General features: G+C 43.3%; 1 protein-coding gene and 1 long non-coding RNA gene across 8 annotated transcripts in view; one reads left to right on the forward strand and one right to left on the reverse strand.

Moving 5' to 3' along the window:
* RBBP6 (RB binding protein 6, ubiquitin ligase) overlaps positions 1-15,065 on the forward strand; it is a 35,420-nt gene extending 20,355 nt beyond the window's left edge. Inside the window, exons 5-17 of one of the 6 annotated variants that reach the window (XM_077274477.1) lie at positions 2,473-2,561; positions 2,665-2,761; positions 3,052-3,206; positions 3,341-3,513; positions 4,149-4,252; positions 4,383-4,744; positions 5,262-5,367; positions 5,454-5,514; positions 6,050-6,113; positions 6,344-6,712; positions 7,379-7,501; positions 7,812-9,545; positions 10,515-15,065. In XM_077274477.1, coding sequence (XP_077130592.1) covers positions 2,473-2,561; positions 2,665-2,761; positions 3,052-3,206; positions 3,341-3,513; positions 4,149-4,252; positions 4,383-4,744; positions 5,262-5,367; positions 5,454-5,514; positions 6,050-6,113; positions 6,344-6,712; positions 7,379-7,501; positions 7,812-9,545; positions 10,515-12,252 — 5,175 coding nt within the window. In that variant the 3' untranslated portion in view covers positions 12,253-15,065. The remainder of the gene's footprint in view (positions 1-2,472; positions 2,562-2,664; positions 2,762-3,051; positions 3,207-3,340; positions 3,514-4,148; positions 4,253-4,382; positions 4,745-5,261; positions 5,368-5,453; positions 5,515-6,049; positions 6,114-6,343; positions 6,713-7,378; positions 7,502-7,811; positions 9,546-10,514) is intronic. The other 5 variants (XM_077274479.1, XM_077274478.1, XM_077274480.1 and 2 more) reach the window with 5 other exon arrangements.
* The window catches only part of LOC143785557 (uncharacterized), a 202,310-nt gene that overhangs the window by 146,471 nt on the left and 35,667 nt on the right, over positions 1-20,172 (reverse strand). The window lies entirely within an intron of this gene.

Raw genomic sequence — 20,172 nt, forward strand, 5'->3', positions numbered from 1 at the left:
TTTACCTAAAAGTGATCTTCAAAGGTGAACGTACGCGAAATAAGTCCCGGCATGTTCCTCTTAATTTGATGAATCTCCTTATTTTACACATCTATGAGACACGTGGCATATCTCGTGGCTGCGCTTTAAATGTTTAATGGGAATGCGTCCATAAGAAAATGACCTACTGTCTAAATAAGGTTTTTATATGAAATTGTATTTTTAATTGATTTTTTTTTTTTTTTTAAGTCATATTAATATAATTAGCAATATTCACACTGGCCACTTGGCCTAATGTTAGACTTCGACTTCTGTTTTTCACATAAATGTTGGCAGCAATGGATAGCTTATTTATATAGAATTATCTGACCATTCTCTGAGGGAATTGTAGAGTAGGAGGTGAGCTGTGAAGTTATTTGGAATTGTGGATATATATACCAAAAAAATGGAAGGCAGCACTCCAGGTTTTAGCAAAAATATAAGTGGACTTTATTGGGCCCACATATATAACATTAGAGCGAGATAGATATATATAGATAGATAGATATAGATATGAGAGAGAATGTGTCATCAGTCATTGTACAGGAAGAGGAGGTGAGCTGTGACATCACCTATTGTGAATGGTGGATCCTGTGTTATCTACTGTATATAGAGGTGTTATCAGTCATTGTACAGGAGGAGGAGGTGAGCTGTGACATCACCTATTGTGAATGGTGGATCCTGTGTTATCTACTGTATATAGAGGTGTTATCAGTCATGGTACAGGAGGAGGAGGTGAGCTGTGACATCACCTATTGTGAATGGTGGATCCTGAGTTATCTACTGTATATAGAGGTGTCATCAGTCATTGTACAGGAGGAGGAGGTGAGCTGTGACATCACCTATTGTGAATGGTGGATCCTGAGTTATCTACTGTATATGGAGGAGTTATCAGTCATTGTGGAAGAGGATGTGAGCTGTGCTATCTACTGTAAACGGTGGATCCTGTGTTATCTACTGTATATAGAGGTGTTATCAGTCATTGTACAGGAGGAGGAGGTGAGCTGTGACATCACCTATTGTGAATGCTGCATTGGTGTTATCTACTGTATATAGAGGTGTCATCAGTCATTGTACAGGAGGAGGTGAGCTGTGACATCACCTATTGTGAATGGTGGATCCGGAGTTATCTACTGTATATGGAGGAGTTATCAGCCATTGTGGAAGAGGATGTGAGCTGTGCTATCTACTGTAAACGGTGGATCCTGTTATCTACTGTATATAGAGGTGTTATCAGTCATTGTACAGGAGGAGGAGGTGAGCTGTGACATCACCTATTGTGAATGCTGCATTGGTGTTATCTACTGTATATAGAGGCGTTATCAGCCATTGTGGAAGAGGATGTGAGCTGTGCTATCTACTGTAAATGGTGGATCCTGTGTTATCTACTGTATATAGAGGTGTTGTACAGGAGGAGGAGGTGAGCTGTGACATTACCTATTATGATTGGTGGATCCTGTGTCAGTACTGTATATAGAGGTGTTAGCAGTCATTGTTATCTTGTCTGAGATTACTGAAAAATCTTGTGTACAGAACAAGAATCTAGGGTTGGGTCTAGTGGCCAGTGCGAAAATTGCAAAAAAAAAGTTCAAATTATTATTTTTTTTATATAGAAAGTGATATAAAAATAAAATTACTTTTAGCATAAAACCTTATTTAACGTATAGGTCATTTTCTGCTGACAATATAAGGGATTCCAATTCTTGCTATCTGCAGCCACCACTAGAGGGCGCACTCTGTATACTGCCCACCACATAGGTATTTTATGACGTTAATCTGCACACGGTGATGAAATGGATATACAATCTAATGCTACAACCACTCGTTAAGACTAACGGGGTTCTTAGGCATATATTCCCTTTACAAACAGGAGTAAATTGGGCACAAGCAGAAATGTCACATTGCCAATGCTGGACCCTTTGTTTTGCACTGTGTCTCCTGCACCGAGGCTGTGCTTTCCGTACTTTGGATATCCTTGTCAGTGTATGGGACAATCCTCAGATTACAGCATTGGAACACCGAATAATCGTCTCTGCCGCACGCCGCTAATTTTAAGCTTGTGTTCTGCCGGTGGAGATCTGCATGGTCTCACTATGTGGGTCCCGCTGGCAGACATTTTTTTTTTGTTGTTGTTGTTGCATGCCATTATCTTTTATAGTCTTGAGTAATTTCTTCTGGGTATAAACATGGCCTAAATATTTTAACCCTTCCCATGCTGACGACGGCCTTCAGCATTGCGGGGGTTAATTTAGCCCTTCCTGCCTTTATCCGGTGGGGTCCGCAGGAGTGTACCGATGTCCCACGTTGGGCTTTTTTTTTTTTTTTGGAGTGTAAGGAGCAAACACGACAGCATTGAATGTGTGAGTGCCTGGATGCGTTTGGGGCTTTCTGCGTCCTCATTTTCGGTTTTGACTAAATTTTTTCTCCTCCCTTAAACAATTGCCTGTTGAACAGACGGCCAATCTGGCTGAAGCCAATGCTTCGGAAGAGGATAAAATCAGAGCAATGATGTCTCAGTCCGGCCATGACTATGACCCTAGCAAGTAAGTCCTCGGCAGTCGTGATCGCCTGCACCTCTCCAATCTGACCCGGTTATGGGCGATCGAGATAACAATGTTTTTTTTGTTTTTGTTTTTTTTTTAATAGCTATTTGAAAAAGCCTTTGGGGCCCCCGCCTCCATCATACACCTGTTTTCGATGTTTAAAGCCCGGTCATTACATCAAGAATTGTCCGACAAATGGGGTAAGGATCACTCTAAAAGCCAATGTTTAACTGCTGCAGAACCTCCACTCCCCCCTCTAAATCTTTAGATCGGGGGGTTTCACCATCGATGATGGACACTTGATGCATTGCAACGCACGCGGCTCCATACGTTGCATAGTGGCCGTGAATGGTACTGCAGCTGTCATTCAAATGGGAGAGGGGCGCAAGACAGTGTCCGTTGCAGTCAATGGAGGGGGGCCCCAGTAATAGTCCCAGAAACGTCTTGATTTTTTTTTTTTTCCTACGAATCCATTAATGTATATATATAGTTTCTTCCTCTCCAGGACAAAGGTTTTGAGTCTGTTCCCAGGATTAAAAAGAGCACTGGGATTCCTCGCAGTTTTATGATGGAAGTGGAAGATCCCAATATGAGGGGGGCGATGCTCACAAACACTGGAAAATACGCCATACCGACCATTGATGCGTAAGTGTTTCCTATATGGGATGTTTAACTGCAATACCAGATATAACCTATGAACAAGAGTGGCCCTGTGTTTTAAAATTCTTTTAAAGGTAATTACCAGGGTTTCCCTTAGTAAACCATTTATTATATTACAGAGTGGCATACGCTATGGGCAAGAAGGAAAAGCCTCCGTTTCTTCCTGAGGCCCAGTCGTCCTCGTCTGAGGAGGAAGACCCCATCCCCGACGAGCTCCTGTGTATGATCTGTAAAGATATGATGAGCGATGCCGTCGTTATCCCCTGCTGTGGAAACAGCTATTGTGATGAATGTGAGTATATCGACGTCTCGTTCTCTGCCCATCTTTTTTACCTCATCACTGTGGGGGGGTCAAAATTGTCCCTAGATCATAGCGAATGGAGTGAAAATAATGTGCCTTATGGCATACAGGAACTTTTCTCATGGTATCACCCAAATAATGAATCTAAGGGACACAAGAACTTTTCCTTGTGTTATCACTTTTTTTTTTTTTTTTTACCAATGCCCGTCTGTTACGGTGATCACTGACGTTATGAATAATGGAGCTTTTCTTCATGTTATCACCCACTCTCCCCCCATCACAGAGGATCTGTGTTTGGTTTAGCGATGGGTGGGGGGATATTTTGTAATTTTATTTATATGATTAAAGTACCAAATACACATTAGTCGAACGTCAACCCAACCTCCCAATATTGCCACTGAGTATGGGGGCACCGGACAACTGATCATCGGGGGGATACATTGATATGGCGGGTCCGATTTTGGACAGCCAGTGAGGGTTAACGCTTTCCTGTCTCTTAGGTTCTTAATGTATTATCGTTATAAACTGTTAAATGTTATTTCTCGCATTACGGAGATCCTGGCTGTAATTTTGCTCTGAATTCTGAATCTGTATTTTTTTTTTTTTTTTTAACCTTCCACATTCAGGTATCCGCACTTCACTACTGGAATCGGAGGACCACATGTGCCCCACTTGTCATCAGACCGATGTCTCTCCTGATAACTTAATTGCCAATAAATTCTTACGTCAGGTGCTGTAAATTTATATATATATATATATATATATATATATATATATATATATATATATATATATAATGATATTTCTGTATTTCATAACTTCTTCCTCGTTACTCAATCACTAATTTTGCTGCTTTTTAGGCTGTGAATAATTTTAAAAATGAAACTGGTTATACAAAGAGGATCCGTAAGCAACAGGCTACTTCCCAGCAGCGGCAACAGCAGCAGCAAGCGGCTCAGCCGCAACGTAGCGCCCCGCAGCCAACGCGGCCTGCTCAATCTCGCCAGCAAGATCCTCTTATCGCTCCCACTACTTCTGCGCCTACTCCGACGTCATCATCCCAAAACCCTGCTGCTGCTACTACCACTACCACGTCTGCTGCGCCCAGCACAACACAGGCCAATTCCCAGCCTCCGCCTGTGGCGCCCCCTACAGAGCCTGCATTGCCACCGGTACCTGTCAAAAAGGAGAGAGAGAAACCAGAGCGAGAATCTACGTATCAGTAAGTTGGTCTTGGACATATTACTCGTTTTTGCAGAATAAGCCGGGACAGATTACATTTTCTTAAGGCTATGCGCACACGATGCGGATTTACTGTGGATCCACAGCGTTTTTTTCCGCGCAGAAGCACTGCAGATCAGCAAAGTAATTTACAGTACAATGTAAATCAATAGGAAAAAAAATGCTGTGCTAATGGTGCGGAAAAATCTGCACAGAAAACGCAGCGGATTGAGAGAAGGAGCATGTCACTACTTTTGTGCGGATCTGCAGCGTTTCTGCACCCATTCCATTATAGAAATCCACAGGAGAAACGCACGAAATCCGCAAGAAAAACGCATCAAATCTGCACCTGCGTTTTCTGCCAGGAGATGCAGATTATGTACAGAAAATTCTGCACCCAAATCTGCAACGTGTGCACATAGTCTTAGTGACTGAGCGGTTTCATACAATCTCATACACAGGATGGAATGTTATAATTAGTTTCCTAAATATTTTTTTTTCTAATTACTTTTTATCAGTCATGAAAAGCGTGAAGGTTCCCGTGAAGGATCTCGTGCTAGTTCTTCTTCCGGGACATCGTCGAGCAACTTACCACTGCCCAACAATAACCCCCTGGGAGACAAAGTGAGTCTTTACAGCCTGTACTAGACGTGGGCTTATGTTAGCTCAAAATGGCAAAAAATGGTCCTAAATGGGTTTTTTTCCCCCAGGGCTTCCACGTTCCAGTGCTTGGACAGATGCCACCTTCTGCTCACCACCTCCCTCCTCTGAGTACGTACTGGTTAGAAAGCACATTAATAGTTTCCGATTTTCTGCCATTATTTTAGCTTCTGTATTGTGGCTGCAGTGTCGGATGGGGTCAGCTGAACTTCGATCACATAGACTCCTGTGGTGGTCGAAGTTTGGAAGCTGAGGTCTAGCTGTAGGGTAAAAGATTTCCAGTTCTTGAAGTTTGAGTATTACTGAGGGAATTCTGGCATCGAAGGATTAATATGGACACTAGAATATCTCTGTTTAAAAGCTAGAAAATTGAGATGTCATCAGCAAGAGCAAAAAGTTTAGCTGTGGTAGGGGGAGCTTTGTCGGCCCCTCTCCTCTCCCGTTCACGCCCTGCGCTTCTTACAAGGTCGAGGACGATTTTACCTGCAGACTGAGCTCCTTGCTGGTGTCGTGAGGATCTTCAGCTGCCAGCAGTTTATTAATGCACTTTATAGGATGCACGTATTTCTTGCCCTGATACAACTATCATTGTTTTTGTTTTGTTTTTTACGAATATTAAACGGCTATATTTTTTTTTATTTCACAGCGCCACTGATGAGAGCCAATATACCGAGACCTTCTGGACCACGGCCGCACATGGGATGGGACGGGTCAGTGATATGATATTGGACTAAGTATATAATAACTTTTAGCTTTCTCAAAGGAGTAACATAAACCAGCAATTAATGATCTGGGACCCCCCCACCAATCCTGAGGGTGATGATGGTGCCGCAGCCGTGGAGAACTGGAGACCATCACATTGGATTGGAGAACTGCACTTCATTACATATGATTTGAGGAATGTTATTTTTTCAGATTTTTTTTTCTTCTTTCCCTCTAGACATAGCCGTGGCCGTCATCCTCACAATGATCGTCCACCGAGAAACCAAGTACCGCCTTTGCCATCCTCGGGTCCAGTATATGTTCCACCACCGGCGCCCATCTTTCCTCCACCGCCACCCCATGGTCTTCAGTTGCCTCCTGGTGTGCCACCACCTCAGTTCCCGCCACAGTTCCCACCTGGACAGCCTCCCGCAGCTGGCTACAACGTTCCACCCCCAGGCTTCCCCTCCGCGCCTGCTACTGTGTCTGCCCCGTGGGTCAATCCGGCCGTTCAGGCAGCACATGCGAACACTATTCCTGCCCAGTCCCTGGCACCACCGCTCTCTAAGGAGGAGTTCTACAGAGAGCAGCGGCGACTGAAGGAGGAGTAAGTATGGGATTGAATGGACAGCTGCAAGTTCAGGAATTGTAAGAAAAAACTAAAGCGTACGTTTGTTTGAGGTTAAACTGTGCACAGTGTGGGAAAGTCTGGTTACAGAGGTACTATATAAAAGTGCCATGATATATTGCACTGGGGACACCAGGTCCTGAGAAATTGGCTGTAACGCATCACTGAGACAAAACTCTTACTCTCTCAAAATACTGAGCCTCATATAACCCCTCCCACACCACTGATTGGCAGATTTTTTGTGTATATCCCCGCCCACACCATTGATTGGCTGCTTTATGTCAATGTACACCGAAAGCTGCCAATCAGTGGTTGGGGGCGTGGTTGGACTAGAAGGAACAAGACATCTAGTCCTGCAGTGATGATCTACTGCTGATAAAACACTGATTTTATTGAAACGGTCCAGTAAGTGATAAATCCTTGTAATCGGGGTCTGTCCACTGGACACGTGCATGTGTAGTCAATAAAAAAAAAGTTAATTATTCTATAACTAATTTGCATCTATTAATTGATTCCGTGATAAGACAATATCCTGAAACCGAACACTCGAGACAACTATGCATATAGCTCTCTTTTCTCTTATAAAGACAGCAACTTGCATGTTGACTTTTTTTTCTTTACCTTTTTTGTTTTTCTTTTTTTCTGTAATTATACACTTTCCTATAGAGAGAAGAAGAAATCAAAACTTGAGGAATTTGCAAACGACTTTGCGAAAGAACTGCTGGAATACAAGAAAATACAAAAAGAGCGGAAGCGATCCTATTCCAGGTAAGAGGAGAGAGAAAAGCTCTAAAGCATGATCAGTGTTTTTCTTTTTGTTGGGGTGTATTGGAACTTTATCATCCCTTGCGTTTTTTGTTTTTTTTCTTCCGTGTACATTTTCAGGATTTTGTCTATCACATGTAAGAAAAAGTTCAATCAATCATACCCCAACTCCATATGTCTGATGGTTTTGCCTGACCTTCCAGGTTGGGTTATATGTAATGCATGCATGTTTTGTAGATGTAATAATATATATATATGTATTTGTGTGTGTCTGTGCGCATGCTTTTTAATACTTTTTTCTTGTTTTTTGTAGGTCCAAATCTCCTTACTCTGGATCTTCTTACTCTAAAAGTTCCTACTCCTATTCTAAATCACGATCTGGCTCTTCAAGGTCACGTTCTTATTCCCGGTCTTTCAGTCGTTCACGTTCTCGGTCATTGTCGCGATCTCCTTCGTACCAGAGGAAAGCCCACGGAAAGGGACGTACTTACCGTTCCCGGTCCCGATCTCACGGATATCCTCGTTCCAGGTCAAGATCTCCATACAGAAGATTTCACTCTCGATCGAGATCCCCGCCCTACAGACCACCTTCTCCCGCCAATAAGCGACTGCTTCCACAAGTGGAAGGCGAACGAGATTACGCAAACCGCTTTCGTGAATTCCCGCCGTATGACATCAAAGCTATGTATGGCAGACAGCCAGATATGAGAGATCCTTATGAAAAAGAAGCCTATAGGGAATGGGAACGTAGTTACAGGGACTGGTACGAGAAGTATTATAAAGGATGCGCAATGAATATTATTCCGAGACCGAGGTCGCCCATTGGTAGGGAAAACTTCCCCGACAATAGATTTCTCCTTCAGCCTCCGGCTCGAAGAGATCAGTCGGATTATAATCGTGGCCATAGAGACAATTATCCTCCACCTTTACTACCCCGACTGCGCCCTCCTTTAGTTAGTGGTTATCCGGAGAAGCTTCTACCACGGGATCCACACGTAAAGGAAACTAGAAAATCAAAAGAAAAGGAACCTTTAATCCCATCTGGAGACTCCAGGGTAAACAAGCATAAGAAACACAGAAAGAGACGGAAAGAAGAAAACGAAGGCGTTTCCAAGACTGGAAATGATGGATCCAGAAAACACCGAGACGATGACGGCAAAAGAACTGAACATACGTTTGTGACCACCAGCAAGGATGATGCCACCCCAGTTAGAGACGAGCCCATGGATGCCGAGTCGATTGCGCTCAAGCCGGCCTCTGACAAGGACAAACGAGAAAAACCCAAAGCAAAAGTAGATAAGACCAAACGTAAGGTTGATGTCGTTAACCCGCCCAAGAAAGAAACTGCGTCCAAGGTAGTCAAGGTTGAAAAGGCAGGAGATGGAGAAAAAGTGAAATCTGCAAGCACTGAGCCATCCTCGAAAAAGGTCAAAGAGGAAACTCAGAAGAACGAGGGTTCAAAGCATACATCTAGCCAAAGAGATGATAAAACCTCGGTGCCTCGTAAAGTCCAGGCCAAGGCAACGAAAGACAGTCAGGATAATAAACAGACAAAAGATGAAAAAAGCAAAAAGGACCACGCAAAGGACTCAAAGTTGGACAAGCCCCAAATTAAGGAAGAAAAATCTAAAAAAGCTTCCGAAAAACCCCGAACGGCAGAGTCTAAACCCGATAAACGCAAAAGAAAACTTGACGAAAAACCTGCGGAAAAAGAGCAGGAGAAACCTGTGAAGAATATAAAAGTTGAGCCCACCGAGACTCTGAAACCCCCAGCTGCCAAACTGAAATCTGAGGCCGAGCTCGTCAAACCCGAGAAGGTTCCCGAGACGGACAAAACTCCTACGTCAACGGTGACTGTGAAAAAAATCAAACTGAATCGTGAGACTGGGAAAAAAATCACAAACTCCGAAGCTGCTGGTGGAATAGAAGAAGCGCAAGAGAAAAACGAGCCGGCTGCCCCCGCCAAACCGAAAACTGAACGTGGGAAGGGGAAAGTGAGAAAGAAGGTTCCTGCTGCTGATGGATCCACCTTGGTGGATTATACCAGGTAGGAAGGATTTGGGATCTCTACATCCAGCCAAATTTAAGGTTTTGTTAAGCTCTGGGGTCTCTCTGCAGACCCCAATTTAATAAAACGAACAACTAGAAGTCTTGCTGTGGTTAGACAGCAGACTACATGAAGAGAACCAAAAATTTCAATTTAGAATTTGACATTTATTGATAAATATTAAAAAAGATAAAAGACACAAAACATCAATACCTCAAAATACCCAGTAGGGGGCACCAGAAGACCTACCCAAAGTATGTATTAAAGACCAAATGCATATAAATATGTATATAGCTAGGTCTTCTGGTGCCCTCTACTGGGTATTTTGAGGTATTGATGTTTTGTGTCTTTTATCTTTTTAAATATTTATCAATAAATGTCAAATTTTAAATTGAAACTTTTGGTTCTCTTCATGTAGTCTGCTGTCTAATCACAGCAAGACTTCTTGTTGGTCTACTTATCTTGAAGTGCCATCCATTATTTAAGTACAGGACTACTTATCTAGTAACCCCAGTTTAATAAACGTAATATGTTTAAAAAAACCAAAAAAAATCCTTATACTCTCCTCACCGATCTGGCCCCTCTGCTTCTCCACCATCACCCATCCGGTCCTCGCTGCGTCTTCAGATCACCGTCCAAATCACCATGAGGTCCTGGGCCTCATGAAGAAGGAAGCCCCGGCCCAATGTGAGTGGCCCGGGGATTTCAGCGCTCATGATGACTATCGGAAAATGCCACAAGGTCAAGATGGGTGACGGTGAGGACATATATGTTGAAGTGTTTTTCAAAATACACCTTTAATGGTGACCATAAATGTGATGTGAACAAAGACTTCTAATGTACTTTCTTTTTTTTTCTTCTTTTTTTTAAGTATTTTTGTATGCTTCTATAGAACATAGATATTTGGCAGTGACGTTGTGTTTTGGAAGTGTTAGTTTGTAGTAATTTCTTAAATTTTTCTTTCTACAGCACCAGCTCCACAGGTGGAAGTCCTGTCCGGAAAGCGGAAGAAAAACAGGATGCCAAAAGAACGGTTATTAAGACCTTAGAAGAGTATAACAACGATAGTACGGCTCCACCGGAAGATGTCATAATAATGATTCAAGTACCACAGTCAAAATGGGACAAGGACGAGTTTGAGTCTGAGGACGATGATGCTAAGGACACGCAAGGAGCGTCCAATACGGGAAAGCCGATGAGCGTTATATCCAAACCAGCATCTTCTGTCACGTTGCCAGAAAAGGAAGGGAAGCCGGCAAGTGAAGGGACTCCACAAGATGGCAAATCCACCAAGGAAACTACAGTTACCCAGACCAAGAATAGATCAAAAGATAAGGAGAGTCCTGCAACTGAAAAGGAATCTTCTGATAAAAGAAAAGGAAGTTCCCAAAATGACAGCAGCTCTGAACGCAACCAACAGTCCTCGAAGGACCGGTCATCTGAAAAACAGGAATCTGGACGTGGCAGCTCCAACAAAGACATTACTCCCACTCGTGAGAAGAAGTCCGACCATGGGGACAGTAGAGACCGAAAGCAAGACTATGAGAGCAGAGAGCGGGAGAAGAAAGATCATGACCGAGACCGAAAGAGCGAGCATGACAGCAGAGACAAAGACAAAAAGAGCGATCACGACAAGAAGCAAGAACACGATTCCCGGGAGAGGAAAGCTGAACATGACAGCAAGGATTGGGAAAGGAGGCAAGAACATGGCAGCAAGGAACGAGACCGGAAACAAGACCAGGAAAGCAGAGATCGAGAAAGACGACCTGAGCATGATAGCAAGGCGAAGGAAAAGAAGCCGGACAGTGAAGGCAAAGAGAAAAAGTCAGATCATGACAGTCGGGAGCACACGGGATCCAGGAGGAAGGATGAGCGGAGAAAGGAATCTCCTGCCAAGAGCAAAGATTCATCATCCAGCTCCCAAAAAGTCAGAGCCAGAGATTCCTCTAGAGAACCTAAGAAAACCCCGAGAGACTCAAAGAGCGGCAGCCACAGCCCCGGTCAGGAACGCAAACCAAGAACGGACCAGAAGTCCTCAGAGTCTAAGCGGCCGTCCAATGCTGATCCGGTGCCATCTGACAGGAGTAGTGAGAGAGGGAAGGAGAAGAATACTTCTAAATCAAAAATTTCAGAAGACACGGGTGATAAAAAATCATCTCACTCCAAACGTTCCTCGCCGGAGGTAAAAACGGACAAGGAAGCCACCTCCGAGAAGACCAAGGTTCCTCAAAGCCGCACCACACGGCTCTCCACAGATTTAACGAGAGACGCCGACGAGGCCTCATTTGTGCCCGATTACAATGAAAGCGATAGCGAGGCCTCTGTCAAACAAGACGACCCTCAGGAACCCAAAAACAAGGACGACGAGCGCACGGCCGCTACAGATACGGCCAATAGTACTTTGCCCGCTACAAGCGCCAGCAGTCCGGCCGCCAGCAGAAGCCGTAGCCACAGTCCGGCCGGCGATACTGCTAGTCGAAGCAGTAGTGTAAGCTCAACGGGCAGCCCGGACAAAAAGAAAAGGAAGAAGGAAAAGAAGAAACACAAGAAGCATAAGAAACACAAGAAGCATAAGAAGCACACGGGCAACGAGTCAGAGACTGAGAAGGGCCAGAAACACAAACACAAAAAAAAGAAATCCAAGAAAAGTAAAGACAAAGAGACTGAAAAGGAGGAGGCCAAAGCCAAACCTCCCGCTGCCGTGTAATGCTGCACAGAGCTCGCCCGCCGTCGCCTGTGTTCATTTGTATTTTCCATGTAATGTAAGCGAACTTGCTGTGTAAATAACGGAAAACTGTGCCACACCTAATATATTGATCCTTTGATTTTTACATCAGAGCTTTATAAAGGAAATATTTGTACAAATCTGTGTGTTGTGACCACATTGCAAATACTTTTTTTTTTTAATTTTTATTTATCTAATAGGCATTTAGCCATTAATTGGATGGAAATTAGGGTACTGTGAACTTAGGGCAAGGCTGTGCCTATGTAGCCGGAGAAGACGGTGTCGCCTGCACTCCCAGCCGCATTGGATGGTGACGTGGGCCTTGGTGGTTTAGATTCTAATCCCAGATACTACTTGCCTGCCTCAGATGGGTTAACACAGCAAATTGCTGCTCATATAACCACGGTTTACTAAGTAGGAGAAAGGACTCCTCTGCCCGAGCCTGCACTTTAGCAATAGTGGGAAGGAGTGTGAAATCTCACTGGCCCTATGCTTTCACCTTCCAGCCATATTTCTTTTTAAACTTATTTTTTTTCTGTATAATATGAGCAATCAACAATGGTGTCTATGGGGAGGTGTTTTTTTATTATTATTATTATTATTATTATTATTTTGGACCAGTGCAAGGATAGGGAGATGCATGGGACATGATAAATGGCAATTCCAAAGCTCCAATTTTCCAATAAATCAATTTTTTCCTGTGCTAATCTACAAAGTTGAATTTTGCATAAAAAAGACTAGCGGTTATCTGAGCTCTTGCAATGCACTGCTCTTGGGAAGCATTGGATGCAAACAGAGGGCAAAAAAAACCCCATAACTGCAGACTATACAATGAGGGATGCTTCATCTTTCATCCACTGTAAGTATTTATATGGGCGTTTACTGCAAGGTAATGTTCCTATTGTTGCTTTATGGTACATGGTAGTCAACCACTACTGTCACTATATCACGTTGTGACTAAATGAGGTATCACTTTATTATTGGGGGTATCAGGTTATAGATAGGGTGATGGTTAACAGTGTCTTTATTTTAAGTTGACCCTCCAGCACTACTTAACCGGGACAGGCGAAGTGCTTCAGACTCCGAAAGTGAAAATTGCTGGGTCTGATTTACTACTTAGGATCTAACCATTTAAAAAAAAAAAAAAAAATCCCTTTCTTAACTAGTCGATCTTTTATCTCTCACCCCCTCCACTATCGGCAGCACGTCAGTGACAAATACCGTATGTCCCGAATGTGGAGGAGACATCAGGTCTGTGGATACTTGCAAAACTGAAGGACGAGTCGTCACATCTAACCTCGCGGACGCTGCTCTCTTTGCATTTTTTTTTTTACCAGCTCTTTAGATTTTTTTTTTTGTTGCTTTTTTAAACTAGACTTTTTCAGATTTTTTTTGTGGATTTTTTTTTTTTAAAATTGGCACTATGCGGAAAAGCTTGATTTTCCACCATGTCCCATTGTTTGAATAGATTTGTAAAAAAAAAAAAAAAGCGACCCTACCTCAATCCAAGCCGTGTAAAATATATATTTTTTTTCCTGCTGTGAATAAATGACAATGAATTTAAAGTTCTGTACGCCAAACGTTTGCATTTCTGTCTGTTCATTTCTAGGTAGATCCTGGCTTTAGGTCAGAAGGATCGTGGGGGGATCGGTGTTCGGTTCGGTACAGTAACGCGGTCTGAAGGCTTACATACCTGGGGACACTCTTGGCAATTTTTGGCCAAATTTAATCCTATTTATGGGTCAGAATCGCCTGGCGGCAGCTTATCTTCCGAGATCGGCGTCCTGTCATCCAACAAGTCCAAGTCTTCTTTGCCCTTGGACACGTGTTAGTCGTAAATTCCCCCATAAATATGTGCGGGTCCGGCGGAGTATATCCACCTTAAAGGGGTTTTCCAGATTGGTCCGAGTAAAAATAAAAAGTTGCATAACTGATGAGTTGTCACCGCTGAAGTGGCGTGAAAGACCAAGCTGTTAGTCTACAAATGGATTTGTTTCTAAAGAAAACATTTTTGTAATTTGGCTTCATTAAACATTTTGCACGGTTTAGTTCCTCCAGCTCATGCTGCAGAATGAGTTAACTTAGAATCTGTCGGTGAGCTCATTCTGATGACAGCCGAGTTTGTAATTCTGATCTGTCTTTTTAATACCTCCTCTCTTTCCTCATCGAAGTTGCAGTGCGCAAAATATTATATATTTTTTTTATAATCAGAATCTTTTTATTAAACATTTTTCATGGGGAACATCTGCAAAATATTTTTAATCACACCCATTTGCAAAAATGATTTTTAGCCTTTCAAGTAATTAAAAAAAAAATAAATAAATTGGCCCCAAAGTGGACAAACAAACCCCTATTGGGCTACAAAAAACAAACCCAATTACTTAATTATAAAAAAAAAAAGCAAAGGTGTCTTGCCAGAAAAAACACAATGCAATATTTTTTCCTTCTCGCATTAGATGGGATGTCTTAAGAAGTTGGGAAATCCTTGATTTATGTCCCAAAGAGCCTTTGTTTTGCTAGTCCCACAGATTGGTGCAATCACACAAGCAGCCTTTGGTTAAAATAATAAAAAAAAAATTCCTGCAATTTATATGACCTGTTTGATAAAGAAGACTGGAATAAATGTGATCCTGGCGCTGACCTGTCCGTGTGCTCTAAGGAGCGAAGACCAAAAATGAACATTAATATGTGGCTAAAATAGAAGGAAAAGGTCTTTAAAGGAGTTGTCAAGTTTTGGCGAGGATTACTGGCTTCTGATACAGGAATGCAGCGTTGACATCCCATCTACAACATGTGACCGCTGCAGCCAATCAGAAATTTAGCCAAGAACTAATTTAAACAATATCTTTATTATAATATTAGGATAAATAAACCAACACAACCCCTTAAAAAACCCTTCTATTGTAGACAGGGTTACCTGGTATGTGTGTACACGGGCAGAGGGGTAGGGTACCTATATAAGATCTGACACCTATGCGTCCCTATAGTGTCCCCTACCTATTTGCGGAGGTTGGCACCCTCTTGGACGCAATGTGGCGCCCCCGCTCCTCGACGACTGACCCTTAATGCCCTATGGATCCCTGGTACACCGTAATTAGGGACACCTAACGACTGCCCACACTTAGGGCCCACACCTAACAAAACACATACCAAATGAAATTTTCACCCAAATACCACAATGTCAAAAAGATACGCCGTAGCAAAAACTTATACGGCACAATAGACAGTCTATTCTAAACCTCCTTCACCGGCTATTATACCCTTGTGCGTCCCTATCCGCACTGCCCTGCCTAACAGCGGAGGTTGGCACCCTCTTGATCGCAAAGTGGCGCCCCCGCTCCTCGGCGGCTGTCCCTTGGATGCCCTTAATAGGTCCCTACAGATAATTGAGTCCCCCTAGGGAAAGGTGCTTATGGGGCTATATTAGTGGGCTATACTCTGAGCACAAGGTCATTGCAGTACCGAAAAGCACAGTGAAGGAGACCTAGTGTCCGCATATACCAGCTATACTAATGATTTATTCACACAAAACAAAAAATAAATAACAATATTCTCTACGTACCAAAGATGCATATACACATTAATGGCATTGCTAGATCAGATAATATATGGTGCACCTACAACCAGGCACAGCATATCACCGATGTGGTAACACACGGTTCTTTTTCCCATGTGCCTCCTGAGGAACCATATCATGGGGGGGAAACGCGTAGAGGCGAGATCCGGGCACAGATAAGTGCACCAGAGTTTTTAATCATTTAATATCTTGATCTTTTCACCATATATTATCTGATCTAGCAATGCCATTAATGTGTATATGCATCTTTGGTACGTAGAGAATATTGTTATTTATTTTTTGTTTTGTGTGAATAAATCATTAGTATAGCTGGTATATGCGGACACTAGGTCTCCTTCACTGTGCTTTTCGGTACTGCAATGACCTTGTGCTCAGAGTATAGCCCACTAATATAGCCCCATAAGCACCTTTCCCTAGGGGGACTCAATTATCTGTAGGGACCTATTAAGGGCATCCAAGGGACAGCCGCCGAGGAGCGGGGGCGCCACTTTGCGATCAAGAGGGTGCCAACCTCCGCTGTTAGGCAGGGCAGTGCGGATAGGGACGCACAAGGGTATAATAGCCGGTGAAGGAGGTTTAGAATAGACTGTCTATTGTGCCGTATAAGTTTTTGCTACGGCGTATCTTTTTGACATTGTGGTATTTGGGTGAAAATTTCATTTGGTATGTGTTTTGTTAGGTGTGGGCCCTAAGTGTGGGCAGTCGTTAGGTGTCCCTAATTACGGTGTACCAGGGATCCATAGGGCATTAAGGGTCAGTCGTCGAGGAGCGGGGGCGCCACATTGCGTCCAAGAGGGTGCCAACCTCCGCAAATAGGTAGGGGACACTATAGGGACGCATAGGTGTCAGATCTTATATAGGTACCCTACCCCTCTACCCGTGTACACACATACCAGGTAACCCTGTCTACAATAGAAGGGTTTTTTAAGGGGTTGTGTTGGTTTATTTATCCTAATATTATAATAAAGATATTGTTTAAATTAGTTCTTGGTTAAATTTCTGTTAAATACTAATTTGGGGTTATCACCTTATACATTTCTCGCTGCAGCCAATCACCATTGATGATTCAGGTATATCGATAAGATGCACAGTACTCCAATTCTACATCACCTCTGCAGCCAATCACTGGGCTCTGCAATCTTGCGCAGCCTACTCACCACTGCCTCTGTGCCTAGTGATTGGCTGCAGCGGTGATAGTGTAGGAGTTATGTGCACCTTATTGATACACCTGAATGATCAATTATCTGGTGGTCTGATTGCTGTCAGTTATGTGTAAAGAGAGTTGGCTTGTTTTCCAGCAAATACTTTTTTTTTTTTTATATGCAGCGTTGCCGAAAGAAATAAACGATTGCTCCGTATTCTAATGAATTCTGTGTTATACCCTCATTTCAGTGCTTATAAAAAGCACAAAAAAAATACTTGTGCTGTACAGGGCAGTATAAGGGGGGAAAATCCTTTGTGACACTAAAAATCTCGCTTTCCTGTCGAATGGTCGCCTGTCTATAAAATGGCTCCTGTGGCTGCGCCTAGGCGACATCACTGCTCCGCTCCATGATACAAATTGCTATGCACAAATGCAGTTCATATGGTGACCAGCAGAGGGTGCTAGCACTTCACATTATAATGTAGTGGGCTAGGATCTCTGTCCCCATCGCACCCCGACAAGCAGGAAAGTCGTGTACTTGTAGTTCGCTAATCTGTGGGTGGATGCAGCACTGTGAATTTATCCAGACCTCACATTGCCGCCTGCCAATTTCTTAGCCACTAAATTACGTACTTAAAATGGGTGAGTGACCTATTTGACCAGCAGTGCACCTCTAAGTTATGTAGGTCCAGATAGTACTGGCTCCCAATCGTCCCTGTATATTTGGGTACAGATAGTACTGCTTCCCTGTCTCACCTTGTAAATTATGCAGGTAAAGATGGTACTTCCTCTGTATCGATAAACTATGTAGGTCCAGATAGTACTGCCTCCCTATCATCTCTGTAACTAATGGAGGTCCAGATAGTACTGCCTCCCTATCATCTCTGTAACTAATGGAGGTCCAGATAGTACTGCCTCCCTATCATCTCTGTAACTAATGGAGGTACAGATAGTACTGCCTCCCTATCATCTCTCTAATGTAGGTCCAGATAGTACTGCCTCCCTATCATCTCTCTAATGGAGGTACAGATAGTACTGCCTTCCTGTAAATGATATAAATACAAATAGTATGGCCTCCCTGTCTTTCCCTGTAAATGATGTGGGTACACCTGGTACTGCCTCTTTGTATTTCCATGTAAATTATGTAAGCACAGATAGTACAAACTCCCTGCCTCTTTCTGTAACATATAAACAGTACTGCCTCCTGGTCTCTATGTTGGTTTGTATTGTTACTGTCTCTTCCTGTAAATTACACATAGTACTGCCTCCCTATCTTCCATGTAAGTTATGTAGGTCCAGATAGTACTGCCTCCCTGTGTTTCCCTGTAAATAATGTAGGTACAGATAGTACTGCCTCCCTGTAAGTAATGTAGGTACAGATAGTACTGCCTCCCTGTAAGTAATGTAGGTACAGATAGTACTGCCTCCCTGTAAGTAATGTAGGTACAGATAGTACTGCCTCCCTGTCTTTCCCTGTAAGTAATGTAGGTACAGATAGTACTGCCTCCGTCTTTCCCTGTAAGTAATGTAGGTACAGATAGTACTGCCTCCCTGTGTTTCCCTGTAAATAATGTAGGTACAGATAGTACTGCCTCCCTGTGTTTCCCTGTAAGTAATGTAGGTACAGATAGTACTGCCTCCCTGTAAGTAATGTAGGTACAGATAGTACTGCCTCCCTGTCTTTCCGTGTAAGTAATGTAGGTCCAGATAGTACTGCCTCCCTGTCTTTCCCTGTAAGTAATGTAGGTACAGATAGTACTGCCTCCCTGTGTTTCCCTGTAAATAATGTAGGTACAGATAGTACTGCTTCCCTGTCAATCATGTAAATACAGATAGTACTGCCTCCCTGTCTTTCCGTGTAAGTAATGTAGGTCCAGATAGTACTGCCTCCCTGTAAATAATGTAGGTCCAGATAGTACTGCCTCCCTGTCTTTCCCTGTAAGTAATGTAGGTACAGATAGTACTGCCTCCCTGTCTTCCCCATAAATGATGTAGGTACAGGTTGTAGTGCCTCTGTCTCACCTTGTACATTATACAGGCACAGACAGTACGGCCTCCCTGTCTTGCCTGTAAATGTTGTAAGTACATATTATGGCCTGTCTTTGTAAATGATGTGGTTGCAGGTAGTACTGCCTCCCTGCCTTCCCCATAAATGATGTGGGTACAGATAGTGCTGTCTCTGTCTCACCTTGTACATTTTACAGGCACAGACAGTACTGCCTCCCTCTCTTGCCTGTAAATGATGTAGGTACAGATAGTACTGGCTCCATCTTTCCCTGTTGTAACTACATATTATCACGTCCCGTCCTTGACTGTAAGTTATGCAGGCACAGATAGTACTGCCTCCCTTTGTGTGGGGTCATGCTCCAGCCTCTCATTCTGTCATAGAAGCCAGTGCGACAAAAAAAACCAAAACCTGGTGCTGAGGTGCAGAGAGTAAACTGAACGCTGAGGCCTCCCACATAAGTGACAGGTACAAATGTTACGTGACCCACCCACCCGTTCACACTCCCATCAGCCGAGCGGGCATGTGTCCTCGATAGAGCGGGACGGCTCCTTCACTTCTACGGGACTGACAGAACGTCCATCTCCATAGAAGTGAACGGAGCGCTGATCACACGCGCACATTCCCTCTGCATTCATAGAGAAACTTTGGGACCTTTTCTTATAATCAGTGGGGATTCCACCAAAAAGGGGGAGAAATAATAAATAATTTAACCCTATAAATTCCAATTTTTTTTACCCATTTTTCCGCAAACAGCAGCAGCTTCTAAATATTTTCGTATGTGGGATTAACTCCGTTCATCTTGATCTTTCCTGGATTAGGAATATCAATGTCAGAATTGCAAAAAAAAAGGGAAAGGTTTCTGCAAAATAACTCTGAAATAAAATAAAGTTAAGGCAGAAAAAGTGCTTTTTTTTATTTGGAAAAATACATTAAAAAAAGGCGTTCCCCTTTAAGGCAGTGAAGCCATGCTGCCATATGCCCTGGCGTCCTTCTCCAATAGTTCTTGCTGTGGGATTCCCTGCGCGGTGTCGCCGGGGCTGAGACATCGCACGTCGTCAGTGCATGAAAACAACCTCACACGAGGGACGAGCGGAGGACGTCTCCATCCTTCCCAGCGTAGTCTCAGGAGGGGACATGCAGCAGAGCCCTTCGGAGACTTGTCAAGGTGACTCC

The sequence above is a fragment of the Ranitomeya variabilis genome, chromosome 7, assembly GCF_051348905.1.
Source record: "Ranitomeya variabilis isolate aRanVar5 chromosome 7, aRanVar5.hap1, whole genome shotgun sequence".
Classification (NCBI taxonomy): Eukaryota; Metazoa; Chordata; class Amphibia; order Anura; family Dendrobatidae; genus Ranitomeya; species Ranitomeya variabilis.